Source organism: Chelonia mydas, chromosome 5, assembly GCF_015237465.2.
Source record: "Chelonia mydas isolate rCheMyd1 chromosome 5, rCheMyd1.pri.v2, whole genome shotgun sequence".
NCBI lineage: Eukaryota > Metazoa > Chordata > Testudines > Cheloniidae > Chelonia > Chelonia mydas.
The window spans coordinates 38,769,096-38,786,475 of NC_051245.2; the positions used below are offsets into that span (position 1 = coordinate 38,769,096).

Consider the following 17,380-nt stretch of genomic DNA (forward strand, 5'->3'; position numbering starts at 1 on the left):
CACTATGTCACACTGAAGCCTACAATATCTGTTGAATAAGTGTGAAGTGAGGGAAACAGCTATGAGCGTGGTTGAGAGCTCTTTTTGTCCCGAATATCACCAGAGTCGATCATCACCGAGATGCATGGTCTGTTATTGTCCTGTTTTTAAGTTCTCAGCCATTTTGACTTTGAGTCTTGGACCATTGTGATGTCAGAGGTAACTCAACCAATCACCACCCTTACTCTACACCTAATTTGCACATAGCAGTGTCATTGATTATAGGAGGGGGACTTCGCAGATGGTGGATCACTTGGCCCAGCTGCCTCACCTGTGTGACAACATGGGCTTGTAGCTGCTAGTACTACTTCTACTACTAATAGTGGGATATTATAGTCACAATATAGTTTGAATAGTAGATAATGTAGGCTGGATTCGCAAGCCCGATCTTTCTGGAATTGGCTGTTCTGAACCAGTTGGTGAAGATGTGGCAGCATTTTTGTATTTTCCTTGCTGTATCTAAGGTGGCTAATAGGAATGCCTTTTGCACAGGGACTACATAAACTGTTCTTCTGGACAAGAATAGTGATGGACACTGTGACCATGTTCAAGATCATTTGTTGTTTGCATTGTGTTAGAAATTTGAGAATGAAGAACGTCGCCTCACTGTGCTGTCCAAACATATACAGAGAGATGGTTTCCACCTCATAGAGATTACAAACTAGGTTAAGAGAAGATACAGCTGTTGGGGGGAGGGAGGCAATTTTATGTAGCTGTGCAGTGTACAAGACCTTAAAAGTTCATAATACAACACCCAATGACTATATAATTGAACTGCTAGGGTATTCTTAAATGCATATTCTTATTGGCCTGCAATGCTGACATCTTACATTTGGAATTGCCAATCTTTCAGGGCCAAATACCAGTTTGAGTGAGGAGGAAGGCGCATACCTTTGAGATTTCTTTTCACAGAGAGATAATGCTGCTTTGGTTTACACCAATGGTTCTTATTAAATAAGGAGCACTGGTCAACAAGTGGAAACCTACTGTGGCAAGAGGTTTATATTTATAGTATATTTTCATTTTTATCTGCCAGTCTTTATCTTAGTGGTAAAATCCATTGTCTTCTCCTGGGAAAAGTAAATTGGCTGCAAGTTGAATTGTTTGCGTGTGACTCCATGTTAAATTTGCTACTAGATTTCCATTATAAGCCCTATTTTGATCTCATTTCTAACTTCCTCTGGAAACTTCTTACATATTTCAAGGGAGATTTTTTTTTTTTTTTTTTAAGAAAACTCCCTATTAGTCAGGGAAGGTGTTTCAGAGAGAAATATCTGAAACATGCTATTTTAGGGTGTAAAAGCGGTTCAGTTTATTAACTTTAATTTTATGCTGTTCATCTTTCGTTTGAGAACCAGCCCATTTGAATATTTCTGGACTGATCAAGTGGTTCATTTTGGATTGTTTGCTATCAACTTTGAACCATTCTAAAGTCTGTGAGCTCTATGCGAAATTTATGAAGGGTACAGTTCTTGCCATGAGGTGCTTTAAGAAGTCTACAAGAGTAGCTTTAAAAAAATCTTTTTATATAGCAAAAACGATATCAAGATATGTTAATTAACACATCTGTCATCTAGGATGCCATCTTATTTACATATTTGTGGAGAGTCAATAAGAAACACCAATTATTGCTCACCACAAATTATTTAAATAAATTAATAATCTTGGGTCTGTGCTTGGGCTTTGTGGGAACTCCCATAAATCTAAATTTCTATTCTATTGATTCTACCAGAGCTAGCTCCACGCTATTGCTGCTGAGGTAACTGGAACACTGAAAATAACCTTCACTTCTTTTCTTACTTGCAACAAACTACTAAAACAGGAAAAGAATAAGAAATTACATAATCATAACTTCTTTGCAGAGGAAGGCAGCTGAGAGGTATGCAATTAAAATACATATTGCCGCAGAGCATCAACTACAACACCAGTTTTCTAAAGATATCGTTCTTAAAGGGTTCTCAGACAAAAAAGCTCCAGGAATCTCTGCTCCGCGCTCTCAAAAAAATGTAACAGGTAGTAAGACTGACTAAGGCATGTTTGCTTTGTGAATAGATTAAGAATAACAATATTCTATATATTTGTACCCGCAACTATTTTTAATAATGGACTTTTGGAGGAAGTAACCATAATCATCTTGTGGTGTTGGAGGTGAAGAGAATGGGAGACCTGCTGGGGCCACAGGGAAGACAACAGCCCCTATTTTATAGTTGAAGAGTTTTCTGGAAAATGAGAAGGTGACTCACTGAACTTCGTTTGGCCCCTCCACTCTTCCCCAGGTCTGGGGAAAAGGACTTGGGCATACCAAGAACTAATGTATGTTCACACCAGGGCTGACTATAACATCTTTTCTTCCAGTTGCTGATCTAAGCAATACTAGTTCTAGCTGCTAGACTGGGTAATGGGCTTCCTCTAAAGCAGATTTAATTGTTTGTACAGCACCTGGATATATTGCAAGCATAGTAGTCCAGCTGCTTAAGCTTGATAAGTATGTACTTACATGTCTTTTTTGCAGCACTTCATATCCCCTATTCTAGGAGAGATTGATTTCTCCTTTTCCTTTTGTCTGGCATCTACTTACTTTGACAATGTTGTCTCTCTAGCAGTGTCATCACTTCTCTTCCTGACATAGGCACAGCATAGCATTTGGGCCTCTCAAGAACACAGAAGGTACCACCTAGTTTCTACTTGACATGGAGGCTTACAGCTGCCTCCCCATGGCTTCCTGTGGGCTGTTCAGCAGCCTAGAATTACTCCAGAGGGAATTCTGAGCCAAAAAATAAAAATTACGTGCACAATATTTTAAAATTCTGCAAATTTTATTTGGCAATAAATAAATGTGGCTCTAGCATGGCAGTGGGGAGTATAGGCCACTGGATGAATTGAGGTGGGAGATCACCCTGAAGCCCCCACCTCCCCGGTACAGGGACTTGGCAGTGAGGCTGCATCTGACCCTGACACAGTGCAAGGGCTGGGCCTGCTCCAGAAACAACCTGGGGCCCTGCCCCGCTTTGGCAGGTGCACCAGGTGTAGGTGGGCAGGCTCAGCCCAGCAGGATCCAAGTGTGGAGGGGCTTAGTGTGGGGGATCCAGGTATGGGGAGAGAGGGTTCTGTGTGGGGCAGTCTGGGTGTGGGCAGCTCAGTGGGAGATCTAGATGCACAGGGGCTCATTGGGGGTTCTGGGTGCAGGGGCAATGGTACTCTGCAGGGGATCCAGGTGAAGGTGGTTGGGGCTCAGCGGGATGTGTGTGTGGGGAGATGGGGATCTGGGTGTGTGGGGCTCGCTGTGGGGGTCTGGGTGTTGGAGGAGTGGGGCTTGATGGGGTGGGGGTCCAGGTGCAGCTGGTTGGGGCTCAGTGGGGTGGGGTCATAGGGGGTTCCAGGTGTAGGGGGGATAGGGCTTGTCAGGGTGAGGGGTCGATGGGCCTGCATAATGGGAGAGCCCTAGCTGCTGCCAGGGGAATTCCCCTATCCCTTTTTCTTCCCCATTTCATCCTTCTCTGCCCCATTCCCCTCCCGTCACTCCCACATTCCCCGCCCCCTGCCCTATTCCACCACCCCTTCCTTCCCCACTGCCTTTTCCCCCCGTCCCATCAGCCACCTTCCCTCATTTCCCCAGCCCCACCGCAGGCACTCACTGTTGCACAGAAAACAGGAAGGCTCCTACTACACAGAAGGGGATCACAACTGGCACTAAGACCCAGGAGGCAGTGTTCAGCTGCAGAGTCAGCACAGCTGAGATTCAGCCTCCTTCAGCTGAGCAGCTCTGCCCTTGCAGAAATGAGAGGGAGGGTAGTGGTACATAACCCCGTGTGCCCCCCCATGCCTCGCCTCTGTTTGGGGCCCCCCGAACTGCACCCATATTTTCTGCAGGGAAGCACAGGAATTCTGGTTGGGGGTGGGGCGTTTTCTGAGGGCACGCAGTCCCACAGAATTCCCCCAGGAGTATCAACGTCTGTAGTGCTGAATGCTATGGCCACTTCTCCCTCCTGCTACAAAAAAACACCCATGCCAGGGGCTGAAAAAGAGCAGGGGTTATTGCCCAGGCTGCTATGGCCTCTTTACAGCTCCCTGTTTGTCGCTGGAATTGGGCAGGGGCTATAATCTCGCCAGTTGTCTCTAGGATTCTATCTGTTACACATTCAACACCTCCTTAAGTTGGTGCTTTTCTTGCTCCTCGCTTTTTTCTCTGGGGGAAGTTTTTAAAAGCTGTCTTCTTTTCTGAGCTTGTGTTCCTTTGCTGCATTGTTTTTCTTGCTATTGTGGATTGCTTTTCACTTGGTTCTTGTATATGTGGTGCCCCTCAATTAGGTTATTGTGGTAGCAACTTGAATAATGATCTCTTACACCAAATTTATGCTTGGATTTGTGAGTGCTCAGGATAATTTGTCTTTCATCCTGGATTTCTGGTTTAGAAATAGTAACAGTTTATTAAAATGGTTCCAAAGAGAAATGACAAAAGAAAATATTTATTTGAATGTGAATGTCTGTTTTTCCTCTTTCCACACTTCATAACAGAGCAAGAGCAAGTCCCCCTCTTCCTCCCCTCCAGTCAAAAGAAAAAAAGTGTTTAATTGCCCAAACCTTAATGATTTCAGTACCTCTGATGCCAACTCCTATCTTTCTGACTTCCAACTGAAGCAATTTAATAGTGTTGCCTGTCCTAGCTTTTCAGTCCATGAATTTTAGCACTGAAGTGAAGTTAATTTAGCAAATGGTACTACAGTCACTTTCTCTATTAAATAATTATTTTCTCTGTTAAATAATTATATTACAACTTAAAATATTAAGGGAAGATCACAATCTCTCTCGGTTTTTGACTCTCCAGCAAGTCTTTTGCAGTGGGCTCAACATAATATGAATGGGCAATTCCCATCCAGCAGATGTCACTGTTGCATCACATGAGCTGCTTATCAATTCAGAAAAAAGTGTTCTGTAAACATGAGTTTCTTGTTTTTAAAGTGTCTTGAGACATTTTATTACATGTAATTATTAATGAGCATATTTTTGCTTTTTTTCTTCTCTTGCGCACTTGACAGTTCTTAGAAAGATCAATACGTTCAGAATAAACCTCAGATACGTAACTTGTGCACAAATCAATTTTTCAAGTGCTTTTCAGCACTTTGCCACATTTGCTTATCAGAAGATATTTGTGTCTGAAAATTTTTCTCCTGAATAGTCCATCTTCTCCTACTTGATCCTGTAGTAGAACCCTAATTCTAAATCTTTCACATTATGGTTTTTATATGAAGGTTGAGTTGGGTGTATATATTTAACAGATATGACTATTGTGGGATTGAGTGGAAAGAAAATTTGGCATATGGGATGAGTTCCTGTTAAATAATACACAAAATAAATGAAAACGTATGCAGAAAATTAGCAATTCAGTAGTTTTTTTAATGCTTTCTGTTTTTCCCAAGAGTATCCTTTTGTAATAGTTACTTTTACAATCAAGATTAAATTTCTTAATTGTAAGCACAGTAGCTTACAAATATCAGAAAATGTCACTCAGAAGTATAGGCTTTTGTGATTGGCTATTTTTTAAGACGTACTTGATATGTCTAACTCAGTGGTCCTCAAACTTCATTGCACCGCAGCCCCCTTCTGACAACAAAATTACTACATGACCCCGGGGAGGAGTAGGGGTGGGGCGGGGGAGAGAAGGGTGCAGTGGAGCCCGGATACTGAGCCCCATCGTCCAGGGATGGGGTGGAGCTCAGGCTTCAGCTTCTCATCCAGGTCCCAGCAAGTCAAAAGCTGGCCCTTTTGACCCCATTAAAATGGAGTTGCGATCCGCTTTGGGGTCCTGACCCACAATTTGAGAACTGTTGGTCTAACGAAATAAAATTATGGTAATGTCTGTTTTTTTAAATGGAATCTGGATACTTCAGATCAATAATTGGAATTACTGTTTCCTGAACATATTTTCCACTTTTATAGAGCTATTCAAAAACAGTAGGGTAAAATTTTGAAAAGCATCCACGTCCCATTTCCAAAAAGATACATAAGCATCTAAGTCTCATTGCAAGTCAATTGGACTTAGGCTCCTAAGTGCTTAAATTCATTTTGAAAATGAGACTTAAAGCACTTTTGAAAATTTACCCATATACTATAAATTTGTCTAAGTTAATCTGGGGAGTAGGAGAGAGGAGAGTATATGTGATGTAGCTGGAAAGGAACGTCACTGAAAACTAGGAAAATTGCTATAAATGTTTGATGTAAGACCACATCTCATTTTGCTCTGTATTGTATTGACTTGGACCTTTAAGGCTTGTCTAGACTAGGCTAAAAGGTATATTTTTAAGATAACATATTTTAAACAATAGGGAACTTAGTGGTATTTGCTGGGAGAACTGAATCCTAGAAGGGAATCAGTCTGGCTAGTGTCTGGTACGTTTTTCTCTGTTGCTTGAGAAAACTATGAAAAGGAATGTAGATTCTGGAACTGTCAGCAAACTCAGGAAGATAACACTGGTTCATTTAACATTTGTAAGTGTCTCTCTGCAGCCATAAAGGCTTGATAGAAATGATTTAGGTGAAAGCTTACATTCTGCTGAAAATTATCATTTAGGTCCTTTGCTAGAGATCTTTCCATGTGCCAACAGTTAATGTGTGAGGTTTTTTTTTCTTTCAGGCACTGTATAATCTGTAAATCCTGATAAAATGTTTTAAAAATTCCTTATTTTGAATACACAATATGCCATTGTCTAACAATTTTTTCATTCAGACGTCTCTAAAAAAGATATATAACTACAGTCGTATGCAATATGGTATGTTACAAGAGTGAAAAATGGTTAAATTATATAGTAATAGATAGACTCAAATTGTATAAGAAGTTACATTAAATAAATGTGAAAGGAAAGCTTAAAACTATATTTGCATAAAAGTTGACTTCCCTAATCTGTTTTTCTAGTATGTTATTGCTATATATATGAAGAATTTTCACTCAAATGCTGCCTCTTCTAAAGGACCCTCAGTTTTCCAATATAGCAATATGTTTTCATGGCAGTAAACTGTGAAAGATGTTTCTGGACTTAGCAAAAACCTTTCTTATTATTGACCTAATGGTATAAGAAATCATTCTAAAAGTGCCACATTTGGAATGAAAAATTTGGGCTATGATATACTGTCAGCATTTGCACATCAGCAAAAGTCCAGAATAAGTGGCTACTAGAGTTCTCTCTTCACTGTAACCCTCAAGGCAGCTTCCCCTGGTGCCCGGCGGAAAATGGGGTGGCGTGAAGCCCCAGGCAGCTTACGGTGGCTTCTGCGCTCCCAGCAGGGAACAGGGAGCGGAGGTGGGAGGGCGGCCTGCCGAGATCCTGCCGGCAGCCTGTAGGGCAGCCGGGCTCCCAGCAGGGAGCTGCCAGTGGAGCTGAGAAACCGGGCTCTCATCTCTCCACACTGGCCCTCATAGGTCTGTGGAAGTGCTCCACTGACCCATGGAGGGTAGTGTGGACATGTACCACCACAGTAATTACTGCGGTGGCTGTAAGTCAACCTAATATAGGTCGACTTACATTTCTAGTGTAGACCTACCCTCAGCCATTCCCGCATCTTCCTTCTAGGATTTTCTTAAATCGTTCCTTCAGTTTTGGGAATTATTCTATGATAAAACTGAATTTTTATGAAAAATATTTTCATTTTCATTTTCAGTTCAGTAGTTGTTGGATGACAAATGTTGTTTGAACTGCAGTTACCAAGATCTATTATGTGATTCAAAAGGCTATTCCCGAGGGAATTCTGTGTCAAAAAAATTAAAATTTTGATACAAAAAGAATAAAAATTCTGCACACAATATTTTAAAAAATCTGCATATTTTATTTGTCAATAAATAAATGTGGAGGCTCCAGGATGGCAGAGCGGAGCACAGGCCACTGGCTGCACAGAGGTGGGAGCCCACCCTGCAGTCCTCCCTCACACCCCGGGACATGGGCTGGCGGTGAGGCTGCATATGACCCGGATACAGCAGAAGTGCCTGGCCTGCCCCAGAAATACCCTGGGGCCTGCCCCTCTGTGCCAGATGCACCAAGATATCAATTGAGAGGGCCAGAGTCTCACATGTACGCCCAACGCTGGCCCCCAATCCAGGTGTGGGGGCAAGCAGGCTCAGAGCAGCAGGATCCAAATGTGGAGGGGTTTAGTGTGTGGAGTGAAAAGGTTCTGTGTGGGGCAATCTGAATGCGGGCAGCTTGGGAAGGGGTGTGTGGGGGATCTGGATGCACAGGGGCTTGTGTGGGGATTCTGGGGGAATAGGACTCTGGGAGAGGTCCAGGTGAAGGTGATTGGAGCTTAGCGGGGTGTGGGGGGATTTGAGTGTGGGGCAAATAGGGCTTGGTGGCAGGGTCTGGGTGCTGGGGGTGTGGGGTGGGGGTGTGGGTGCAGCTGGTTGGGGCTCAATGGGATGGGGGTGTTGGATTGGGTAAGGGGGGCTCATCTGGGTGGTCCAGGTGGGGGTTCCAATATGGGGGGCTCAGTGGGGGTTGGTCTGGGTGCAGGGGTGGAGATCCAGATGCAGGGTTGGTGGAGCTTGGCGGGGAGGAGGGCGCGGACTGGATGCAGAGAGGCTCTGGATGCACGGGGTGAGGCTCATCGGGGTGGGGGTTTGGGTGCAGGGGGATCTGAGCATGAGGGGGGGTCCAGATGCATAGGGGTTGGATGTATGGAGCAGCTCCCTGTACAGTGACTCCTCCCCCCGTCTCTGAGGCACGATGCGGGCAGGAAGCGGGGAATTGGGGGAGTGCACAGGCAGGGAGATTTCTGGGTGTGGGTCTGACCTGGCATTGACCCTGACACTCCTTACAGGGGAAGAGGGAATTCCATTCTCCCTGTCCCCTGCCCAGCTGGGACTAGCAGCTGAGCCTGCCATTGGATGTGGCATCACCAGCCCTACCCCCCTGTGGTGATTTAACTCTCTTCTGGCTGCTTCAGGTGCCTGAAACAACGTACCTGCAGTGCTGGGGAAGGGCACGTGACTGCTCTTGCGGCTTCCTTTTACTTCCCCGTTAGAAGTCATTTTTCTGCAGGGAAGCAAAGAAATCTTTGGGGGACATGTATTCTGCACGTGTGCAGTGGCACAGAATTCCCACAGGAGTAGAAGGCTGTGGGATCAATGTTTGAGTTCATATCTTATGCTAACTTTCATGGGCAAGAGCTGGAAATTTGGTAGAGGCATGAGACTTAAACGCTGGAAATCACTCGGCATGTTCTTCAGCAGTTCTCTAGTTCACAGGTTCTCAAACTGGGGATCCCTTAGGGGGTTGCGAGGTTATTACAGGGGGGTTGCGAGCTGTCAGCCTTCATCCCAAACCCCGCTTTGTCTCCAGCATTTATAATGGTGTTAAATATCTAAAAAAATGGTTTTAATTTATAAGGGGGGGTCGCACTCAGAGGTTTGCTATGTGAAAGGGGTCACCAGTACAAAAGTTTGAGAACCATGGCTCTAGTTGGTGCCTATGCTGATTCTGGAGAGAAGTGTTCAGTTTTTGGCTGGGAGAGGGAGACTCAACATGTTGGTGATGGGTGGGGAATGTAACGGGTTCAAATGTGAGAGTTTGCGGGAGATCGTGTAGGTGATGTAATGCCTTAGAACAAGACAGAAGTATCCTTAAGGACAAAATGTCAGAATGTTTCAAATGTTGAATTTCTAATTTTTGATTAGCTATATATTTATCATACTTGGAGTGGTAGTGATATGTGTATTAAAGTTGCATAACCCTTCCCATTGTAATCCTTTGTTTTCAGTTGGTTCTTACTTTTGTTGGTTGTGTATTAATTAAATTGAAATTACTTCAGAATTCCCAGTTAACACTCTGTGGTTTGACAAGTTCTTGTCCCGTGATAAGGCCTGGACTTAGGAGTTACTATTAATTTGGAACCCTGACATGCATGAGAGAAATGCTCATCCTTTTGAATTTGCAATGGCTTTATTAACACAATTAGTAAAAGCACAAGCGCTTCAAGCCAAACAAGTAGGTAAACAGTACAGAATTGTCCTTATATCAGTATCAGGACAATTGTTTACTCACACCATCCTTGTGAAGACCTAGGACAGGACCTTCCTGGACCACCACTTGTCTCACCAGTTCTATCTCTAGAGACAAGGTGTATGAGGTAATATATTTTATTGGACCAACTGCTGTTGGTGAAAGAGACGTGTTTGAGCTTTTGGAGTTTTCAAGCCCCAGGACTTGAAGTAATACAATTTCATGAGAATATCAACTCTCATTTTTAAAAGAGAATGTTTCTAGCCTCATGGATGCAGAGAAAAGCTGATAAATGTGAGTCCTAAAGGTTCAAAAATTGGAAAGCAAGTAAGACATTTATTATTTTTTAAAATCTCATGATTTTTGAGCCAGTCTGACCTTTTTGGGACATGACTCATGATTTTTTTAAAACTAGAGGTTGTCAATACTGCTTTGTACATGTGCAGTAGAATGTTTACAGCTTTTTATTCTTAATTTTCATGTGTCGCTTGCACTGTGCGTACTCCTAGGGCAGGCAAGGGCAAACTACCGCCGGCGGGCCGGATCCAGCCTGTCAGGGCTTTCAATACAGCCCACGGGATTGCCAGCCCCATGGCTCAACGGGGCTAAGGGGGGCTCCCTGCCTGCCCTGGCCTTGTGCTGCTCCCGGAAGCGGCTGGCACCACGTCCTTGCAGCTCCTAGGGGTGGGGGGTGGGGCAGAGGGCTCTGTGCTCTGCTCTTGCCTGCAGGCACTCTCCCCCGCAGTTCCCATTGGCCGGCAACAGGGAATCGCAGCCAATGGGAGTTTTGGGGGTGGTACCCGCAGGTGAGGGTAGCGTGCGGCAGAGCTGCCTGCCCCATCCCAGCCCTTGGAACCACTGCCGGACATGCTGGCCACTTTTGGGAGTGGTGCAGGGCCAGGGCAGGTAGGGAGCCTGCCTTAGCCCCGCTGCGCACCCCTACCACTCCGGAGCCACTTGAGGTAAGTGGCGCTGGGCTGGAGTCTGCACCCTGCACTCCAACCCCCTGCCCTGAGACCCCTGCCACACCCCTCCTCTATCCCAACCCCCTGGCATGAGCCCCCTCCTGCACTCCAACCCTTTGCCCTGAGCCCCTTCCTGCACACTGCACCCCCTCCCACACCCCGCACTCCCTCCTGCACCCCTGCCCCTGCCCTACATTCATGGCCCTGCATAAAATTTCCCCACCCAGATGTGGCTCTCGGGCCAGAAAGTTTGCCTACTTTTGTCCTAGGCCCTGCTAAGTCTCTTGCATTCTTCTGAAGCAGCCACACCCATAAACCTCCAGATGAGACAGATCTGCTGCAATGGCTTTCTCCTGTACCGTGGAAAAATAGTTTGTGATCATGTAGTATAAAGGCTTTACTTGAATAAAGCTGAATGTCCGATGGGTCAGAATTAAAGTTGAACGATCAACCTAAATTGTAGCATTTTCTAATTCTGAGTGCTTGATTTTGTAATTTTACAATTAATGGTCTTTTTTGCCATTAATATTCATAAATCAAAGTTTTACTTTCAAAAGGGGGTAACCAATAAAGTTATAGTATAGAAGAATTGCCTTTGATTGTTGGCCTTTTTAAGAAGGTCTTTTCTCTCCTATTGTTTCTCAGTAGGACTTAGGGTATGTCTATACTGTGGTAGAAGACTTCTGGCACAGCTACGGCTGGCCCATGTCAACTGACTTGGGCCTTCAGATTGTATCCGTGTCTTTGCATAGCGGGTATCCATTTTCCCAGAAAGCAACTTGGTTCATTCTCGTTGAGAACAATGGGAGATTAGAGGCCATTTTGATCAAGGACAGTTCTTGAGTTTCTCTGAAGGAAGGTTTATGCTCCTGCCCCTGCTGACAGATACATTTTCAGTTGTGATAAGCAATGGCACAAATGACTTAATCCTAAAATTTTATTTTCTAAAGCTACTGTTGGCACTGGATCTGTTCAATATCGAAAGTGAGAGAGAGGGGGAACATGCATGCAGATGAATGCAGGGAGAGAGGCAGGGAGAAATTAAGGTCTCTCCATGTTCACAAGTGAATACAGGGAGGTACAAAAACAGGGACAGGGAAAACTGGGATTTGCTGCTGTGGCAAAACAAAGCAGCTCTGAACTCAGTTGAATTGGTCTGTGTGTTTTGCACAACCTAGAGTGGGGTAAATTATTGTGAATCTGGTCATACAAGTTAAAATGATTTAATGTTGATACTTCATATTGTCATATAATTAGAACTATCACATTATAACATTCTCTTGGAGATTCTTGTTTTAGTGTTCATGTACGTAGTTTTTAATTACGTAAAAGCAAGGAAATTCCCAGACAAAGCAATGCTAAAATGGAATTAAAATTGATAGCGCATCTCAATTTAGGATAAAAATAAACATTACTGGGATATTGTAATTATCCCAAAATCAAGTAGGGAAATTCAGAGTTAAGATTTAATTTTTAAGAAATCCAAACATGTTAAGTTATAAACATTTACTGTTATGTAATCCAAACAACTTTAATGTTGCCCTGTAGTGACGATATGAAAGGAAAACAAGAAAATGCATGTTTAAAAATCAGCAGAATGACTTAATTATAATGTTTTTTGCATTGTGTCAATATCACTTAATCTTTTTGGAGCTTAATTTAACCTTATGTGAAAATGATACAATATCTAATAACCTCATAGGTGTTTTGAGGCTTAATTGTTTGAAACATACTTTAAAATACTTTGGTGAAAAGTACAGCGCTGTATAAAGATAAAGTAAAAAGTATTATTTACTTGCATTAGGTCCCTCACTGTTCATCCCTCCTTGTTGTACATCAGCTTACAGTTCTATACATAATATTTCATACACAGTGTCAGTTTGATCCTGTTTTCTATATTTGTCTTACACTCACAAATAACTTGCAAAAGGATATATGTGTTGGGTTTGAGTCTGTTAATAATGGATTGCAACCAAGATAAATCTGTCATAAGTCTGTGTGTATTACCTAGTTACACACAACCACTTGCAACGTGATTTATATGCCCTGCTGGAAGTCAATAAAAAGTTGATGACAAAAGGTCTCATAAGTTCATGTATTCGTCCATCTTTGTGTCCTCCTATTGTCTCTCCACTTTCTCAAATGTCAATGACCTGAATAATGATCTTTTTATACTTCACCAGGCTGAAGTTTTTTTAGTAGCAAGAAAACTATATGCATGAAAATATTCTTCATCCAATCAGATGTATTAAACTCAAATGGAAATGGGTCTTTTCAGGGTGGATTGATTTAAATCAGAGCAATTTAAATCACTGATTTTAATCTTGATTTAAATCAGGATACAGGAAACCTTGATTTAAATAATTGATTTTAATCATATTTTGCATTTGTACTTTTTTAGTTATTTTCCCACAGAAAGGTTTTTTCTTTGGTTGGTAACCATTAAAATGTTAATTTGCAACTAAATACACTAAATACCTTTACACTAAATTTGGTTCTCCTTTCTTATAAGCCAGAGGATATGCTCTGTCTACACCAATTAAGCAGTTATGTAGCTTAATTTACATATATTTAGATTATTAATTTTTACAGTATGTTAGAAAATGTTGAATGACATTACTTGTGATTTGTGACTTGTGATTTGTGTTATGCTCTATTTGGATGGAAATTGGAATTCAATTAAACATGCACAAAACCAGCATTTTATTTTTTAAAATTAATTAAATAAAATTACCTTAAATGTGGTAGATACATAAGAAAAAAAATTATTAAAACACGTTTTGCATTTAAGATTGATTTATTAATCAAAGGACGTATTATCCTTAGTTAGTGAAGTGGTTGTTTCAGGTCGTCATGTCCTGGAAGATTTTAGAACTAGTAGATCTCATGTTCTCACACCTACTTTTGATTCTGATTGGAAGAAAAAACAAGCTTTCATGCTTTTCCAGTTCCTAATTGGTTTCTTAACTTTGAATAAACTAGTCATTGAGCTGAACTAGTTGAATAAGCTAAAATGAAGAAAATATTCTCACTGCACCTGCAGAAGAGGCTACTGCTGTCAAAAGCTGGTTTAGCATGCTCATCATGTTATGGTTCCAGGTGCTTAACCAGTGACTTCCAGCCGTTCAGTGGTCTGACTTTCTTTAAAACTTGGCAGCAAACGTATACTGCTTAATATTATATTTTGTTTAATTTTAAAAGATTTCAATAGATTATAAGTATATGTCTCACAATAGGTTGTCAATTTCAAATTTAATTTTAAATAGGTTATTTTTAAAAAAATAAACTTGTATCTAATGTAAGTAGTAAAAACAATTTAAATTAAAAATGTTCAATTTAAATTAACAAATCTAATATTTTGATTTTTCAAAAAATCATTGATTTTTATCCATCCTGGGTCTTCAGATTTTTTACTGATACAACCTATAAAAATAACTCTCTATAAATATGCATTATAAGTTGGGGGGGATTTATAGTTTGAAAATATAACATGTTAATTAAACATCTTATTATAACAGTGCTCTTTCGGAAGAGGAGAAATCTACATTGCGTGCTGGGCTCATCACCAGCTTCAATGAACCAGTGAATCAGGTTAGTAATGAAATTAATGATGATTAGTTATTCTCTTAACAAGTGCTCTTATTGGGATGTAACTTTTTTTTTTTTAATGAAAGTTTAAAAATGAGATGTGACAGAATTTCCAATTTTCATGTTTCCTTTCAGATAGTATTTCATGTTAATGTGGGATATAAGATTTTATCACAGAATAAAGCTTTTCTTAAGTATCAAGTTTTTCTTAATTTGAATGGATTACCATAATTACACCCTCTTATATTTCAGAATTAAATTTGTATCTTCTTGTGTTATAAAATAACTAATTTTTGCACTTCTGGGTTTGTCTGAGGCAGACTAAAGACTCATTCTTTGAGTGCTGCTCCCTAAGTTTATTCCACTGTGAAGGCAGTGTCTGTTGGTCCGTACATGTGCCCTCTCTCTCCTTGTGCCTCTAATCACGGAGATAAAGGGCAGAGCGGACTGTCTACCTCTCCAATTCCTTCATCCTGCTGCTCGGTCTGGGTTGGAAACTCCAGCATTCAGAGCTTCATCTTCCTTTATTGTTCAATCATATGTATATATTTTGTAAATAGATGAGAATTTTACTTGATAGTTTTTAGTTATGTTTATAGTTAGTTAGATTCTTCATCCCTTCCACCAGTACCCCATTGCGGGTGCTGAACTATGTACAGGACTCTGGGCTTCAAAATCTGTGCTTCTTGTCAACACTTCTTCTCAATCAGTTATGACCATCAGTGCTGCCAGTACAGCCTCGGGGAAGCTCACATTGTGGCAAGGTGCAGTATATGCTGCTCCTTCCCCAGGGGGGTGGGAATTTCGTCTTAAGAACTGCTTAATGGAGAAAGCAGTCGGACTCAGATTGGAGGATCCCCCTCCAGTACATCAGCCTGACTCAGCAATAAGTATACATCCTGTTGTGAGGTCTGACTTAGGAGCTAGGGAATCTACTCCCACAGATCCCACATTGGGGTCTTGTCGGGAGGGCAGGAGCATTCTCATAAAAACAAGAGCAAATTCTCCTCCAAAACCTCTTCAAAATTGGATACAACCCTGCATAAGTCAAATAAGTTTTCCCACTCATCCCATGAGGACTTAGAAAATCCTAAGTCTCAGGATCATGACAAGGGAGCCCCCAAATACAGGGCTCCTTTGCTACCAGACCACGCTCCAGTGACAGTGCTCTGGTACCAACTTAAGCCTAAACCCCGATAAACAATGACACTGACAAAAGCCAAACATAGGGAGCCTCAACCACCAGCAGCATTGGCTCTGCCTTACTTAACTGTGGCACAAACTGTAGCTGCGCTAGCTCTGTCATTCTGGGCAGGCCAGGACCCTTTGTGCTCCAGGGAGAGCAGAGTTTTACTCTACCCCAACAACATTTTTGCTTTCCCGGATCCCCAGTCTCCATCACAGTCCTGCCCTTACCTCATAATGGAGGTCTGGATTCCACCAAGAGATGCAGCTTGTGGGAGGTGTCTGTTTCCCATTCCGTCATCCAACCATGGTTTCCCTCCAGTGGAGAGAACTGCTGATAGATTCAGAATAAGTGTTTTCTTTCTCAGGAGTCTCTGAACCACACAAAGAACCAATGTCTCCTCTACTGAGGCATGCTTTCCCAGATAGGGGACCTGGATCATTCTGAAACCAACACCCACCTCAGCATCTGCCTTGAAGCAGTTGGTACCCCATGCCATGGGGACCTTCCCAACCACTCTTTGACCCAGCTTAGTGCCCGTAATGGAGACTGTGGGACCTGTACCACCTTGCAGAGTTGACACAATCCATTAGGGGGTCAGTCTACTCCTCCCCTGTGAGAGGACAGCAAGAGAGTCCTCCTGACCCGATGGAAAGGGATGATTATGAGCTGGATCTGGCAGTTTTGCCCATAACATCAAGACTGTTCTCAGGATCTCTGGATGAAGCAGTCACTCCAATGATTGCATCTCCATCCCCACAATGACTATAAGCAGTTCGAGGAACTGTTACTTAGGGTTGCGGAGGAGCTACAGATCCTCCAATCCTCCAGATCCAGCCAAATTGTGTTTCTTGTTAATGTAACCATTTTGGAACTAACTAGAACACTCTGACATATCCCAGTCACTTGCATCCATACCCCTAAGAGGAAAGAACAACACTGTTTTGTCCCATCCAGAGGGGCAGAATTTCTCTTTTCTCATTCTGCTTCTAACTCTTTGGTTGTCCAGGCTACCACAGAAACATCTATACAGCAACACTCTAGATCTACTCTGGTCAATAAGGAGGGTATATGCCTTGATTTATTGGGAAGGAAGGTTTTCATTTCTACTAGCCTCCAGTTCAGAATAGCCAATTGCCAAGTACTGTTGGCTAAGTATGATTACTTGAACTATTGCAAATTCACACTCTTTGTCGACAATCTTCCGCAACAATATAGAGCTCAATTTCAAGCTCTCATTGAGGCAGGCAAGTTGGTTGCCAGAACCACTCTTCAATCAGAGGTAGATGCACAGCAGATACATCTTGTGATGTGATGTGAATCATGGCTTCATGCTTTGGGGTTTCCCAGGGAGGTCCAGAATATCACAAAGGACCTGCCATTTGAAGAAACTCATCTTTTTAACCAAAAAACAGATGAATCCTTACACTCTCTAAAGGACCATCACCTGCTCCCTGGGATATGTACCCCTGCCCCAAAGAGAAAATGCCACAGCCAGTCATAGAAGCTTAGACCAATAGCTCAACCTTATGTGCCACTCCATAAGAGGCAAAGCTTTCAGAAGTTCTGTTTCCATGCACCTTCTGTGTTTCCATGCACCTTCTGTGGAAATATAATCA

General features: G+C 42.3%; 1 protein-coding gene across 7 annotated transcripts in view; it reads left to right on the forward strand.

The window, feature by feature from the left end:
• IPO11 (importin 11) overlaps window positions 1–17,380 on the forward strand; it is a 295,900-nt gene that overhangs the window by 21,343 nt on the left and 257,177 nt on the right. For all 7 annotated transcript variants that reach the window (XR_006291241.1, XM_043547525.1, XM_037902875.2 and 4 more), the window contains exon 5: window positions 14,506–14,578. Coding sequence is in view for 6 of the 7 variants with exons in the window: in XM_043547525.1 (XP_043403460.1) it covers window positions 14,506–14,578 (73 nt within the window). In the remaining variant the exon portion in view is untranslated. The remainder of the gene's footprint in view (window positions 1–14,505; window positions 14,579–17,380) is intronic.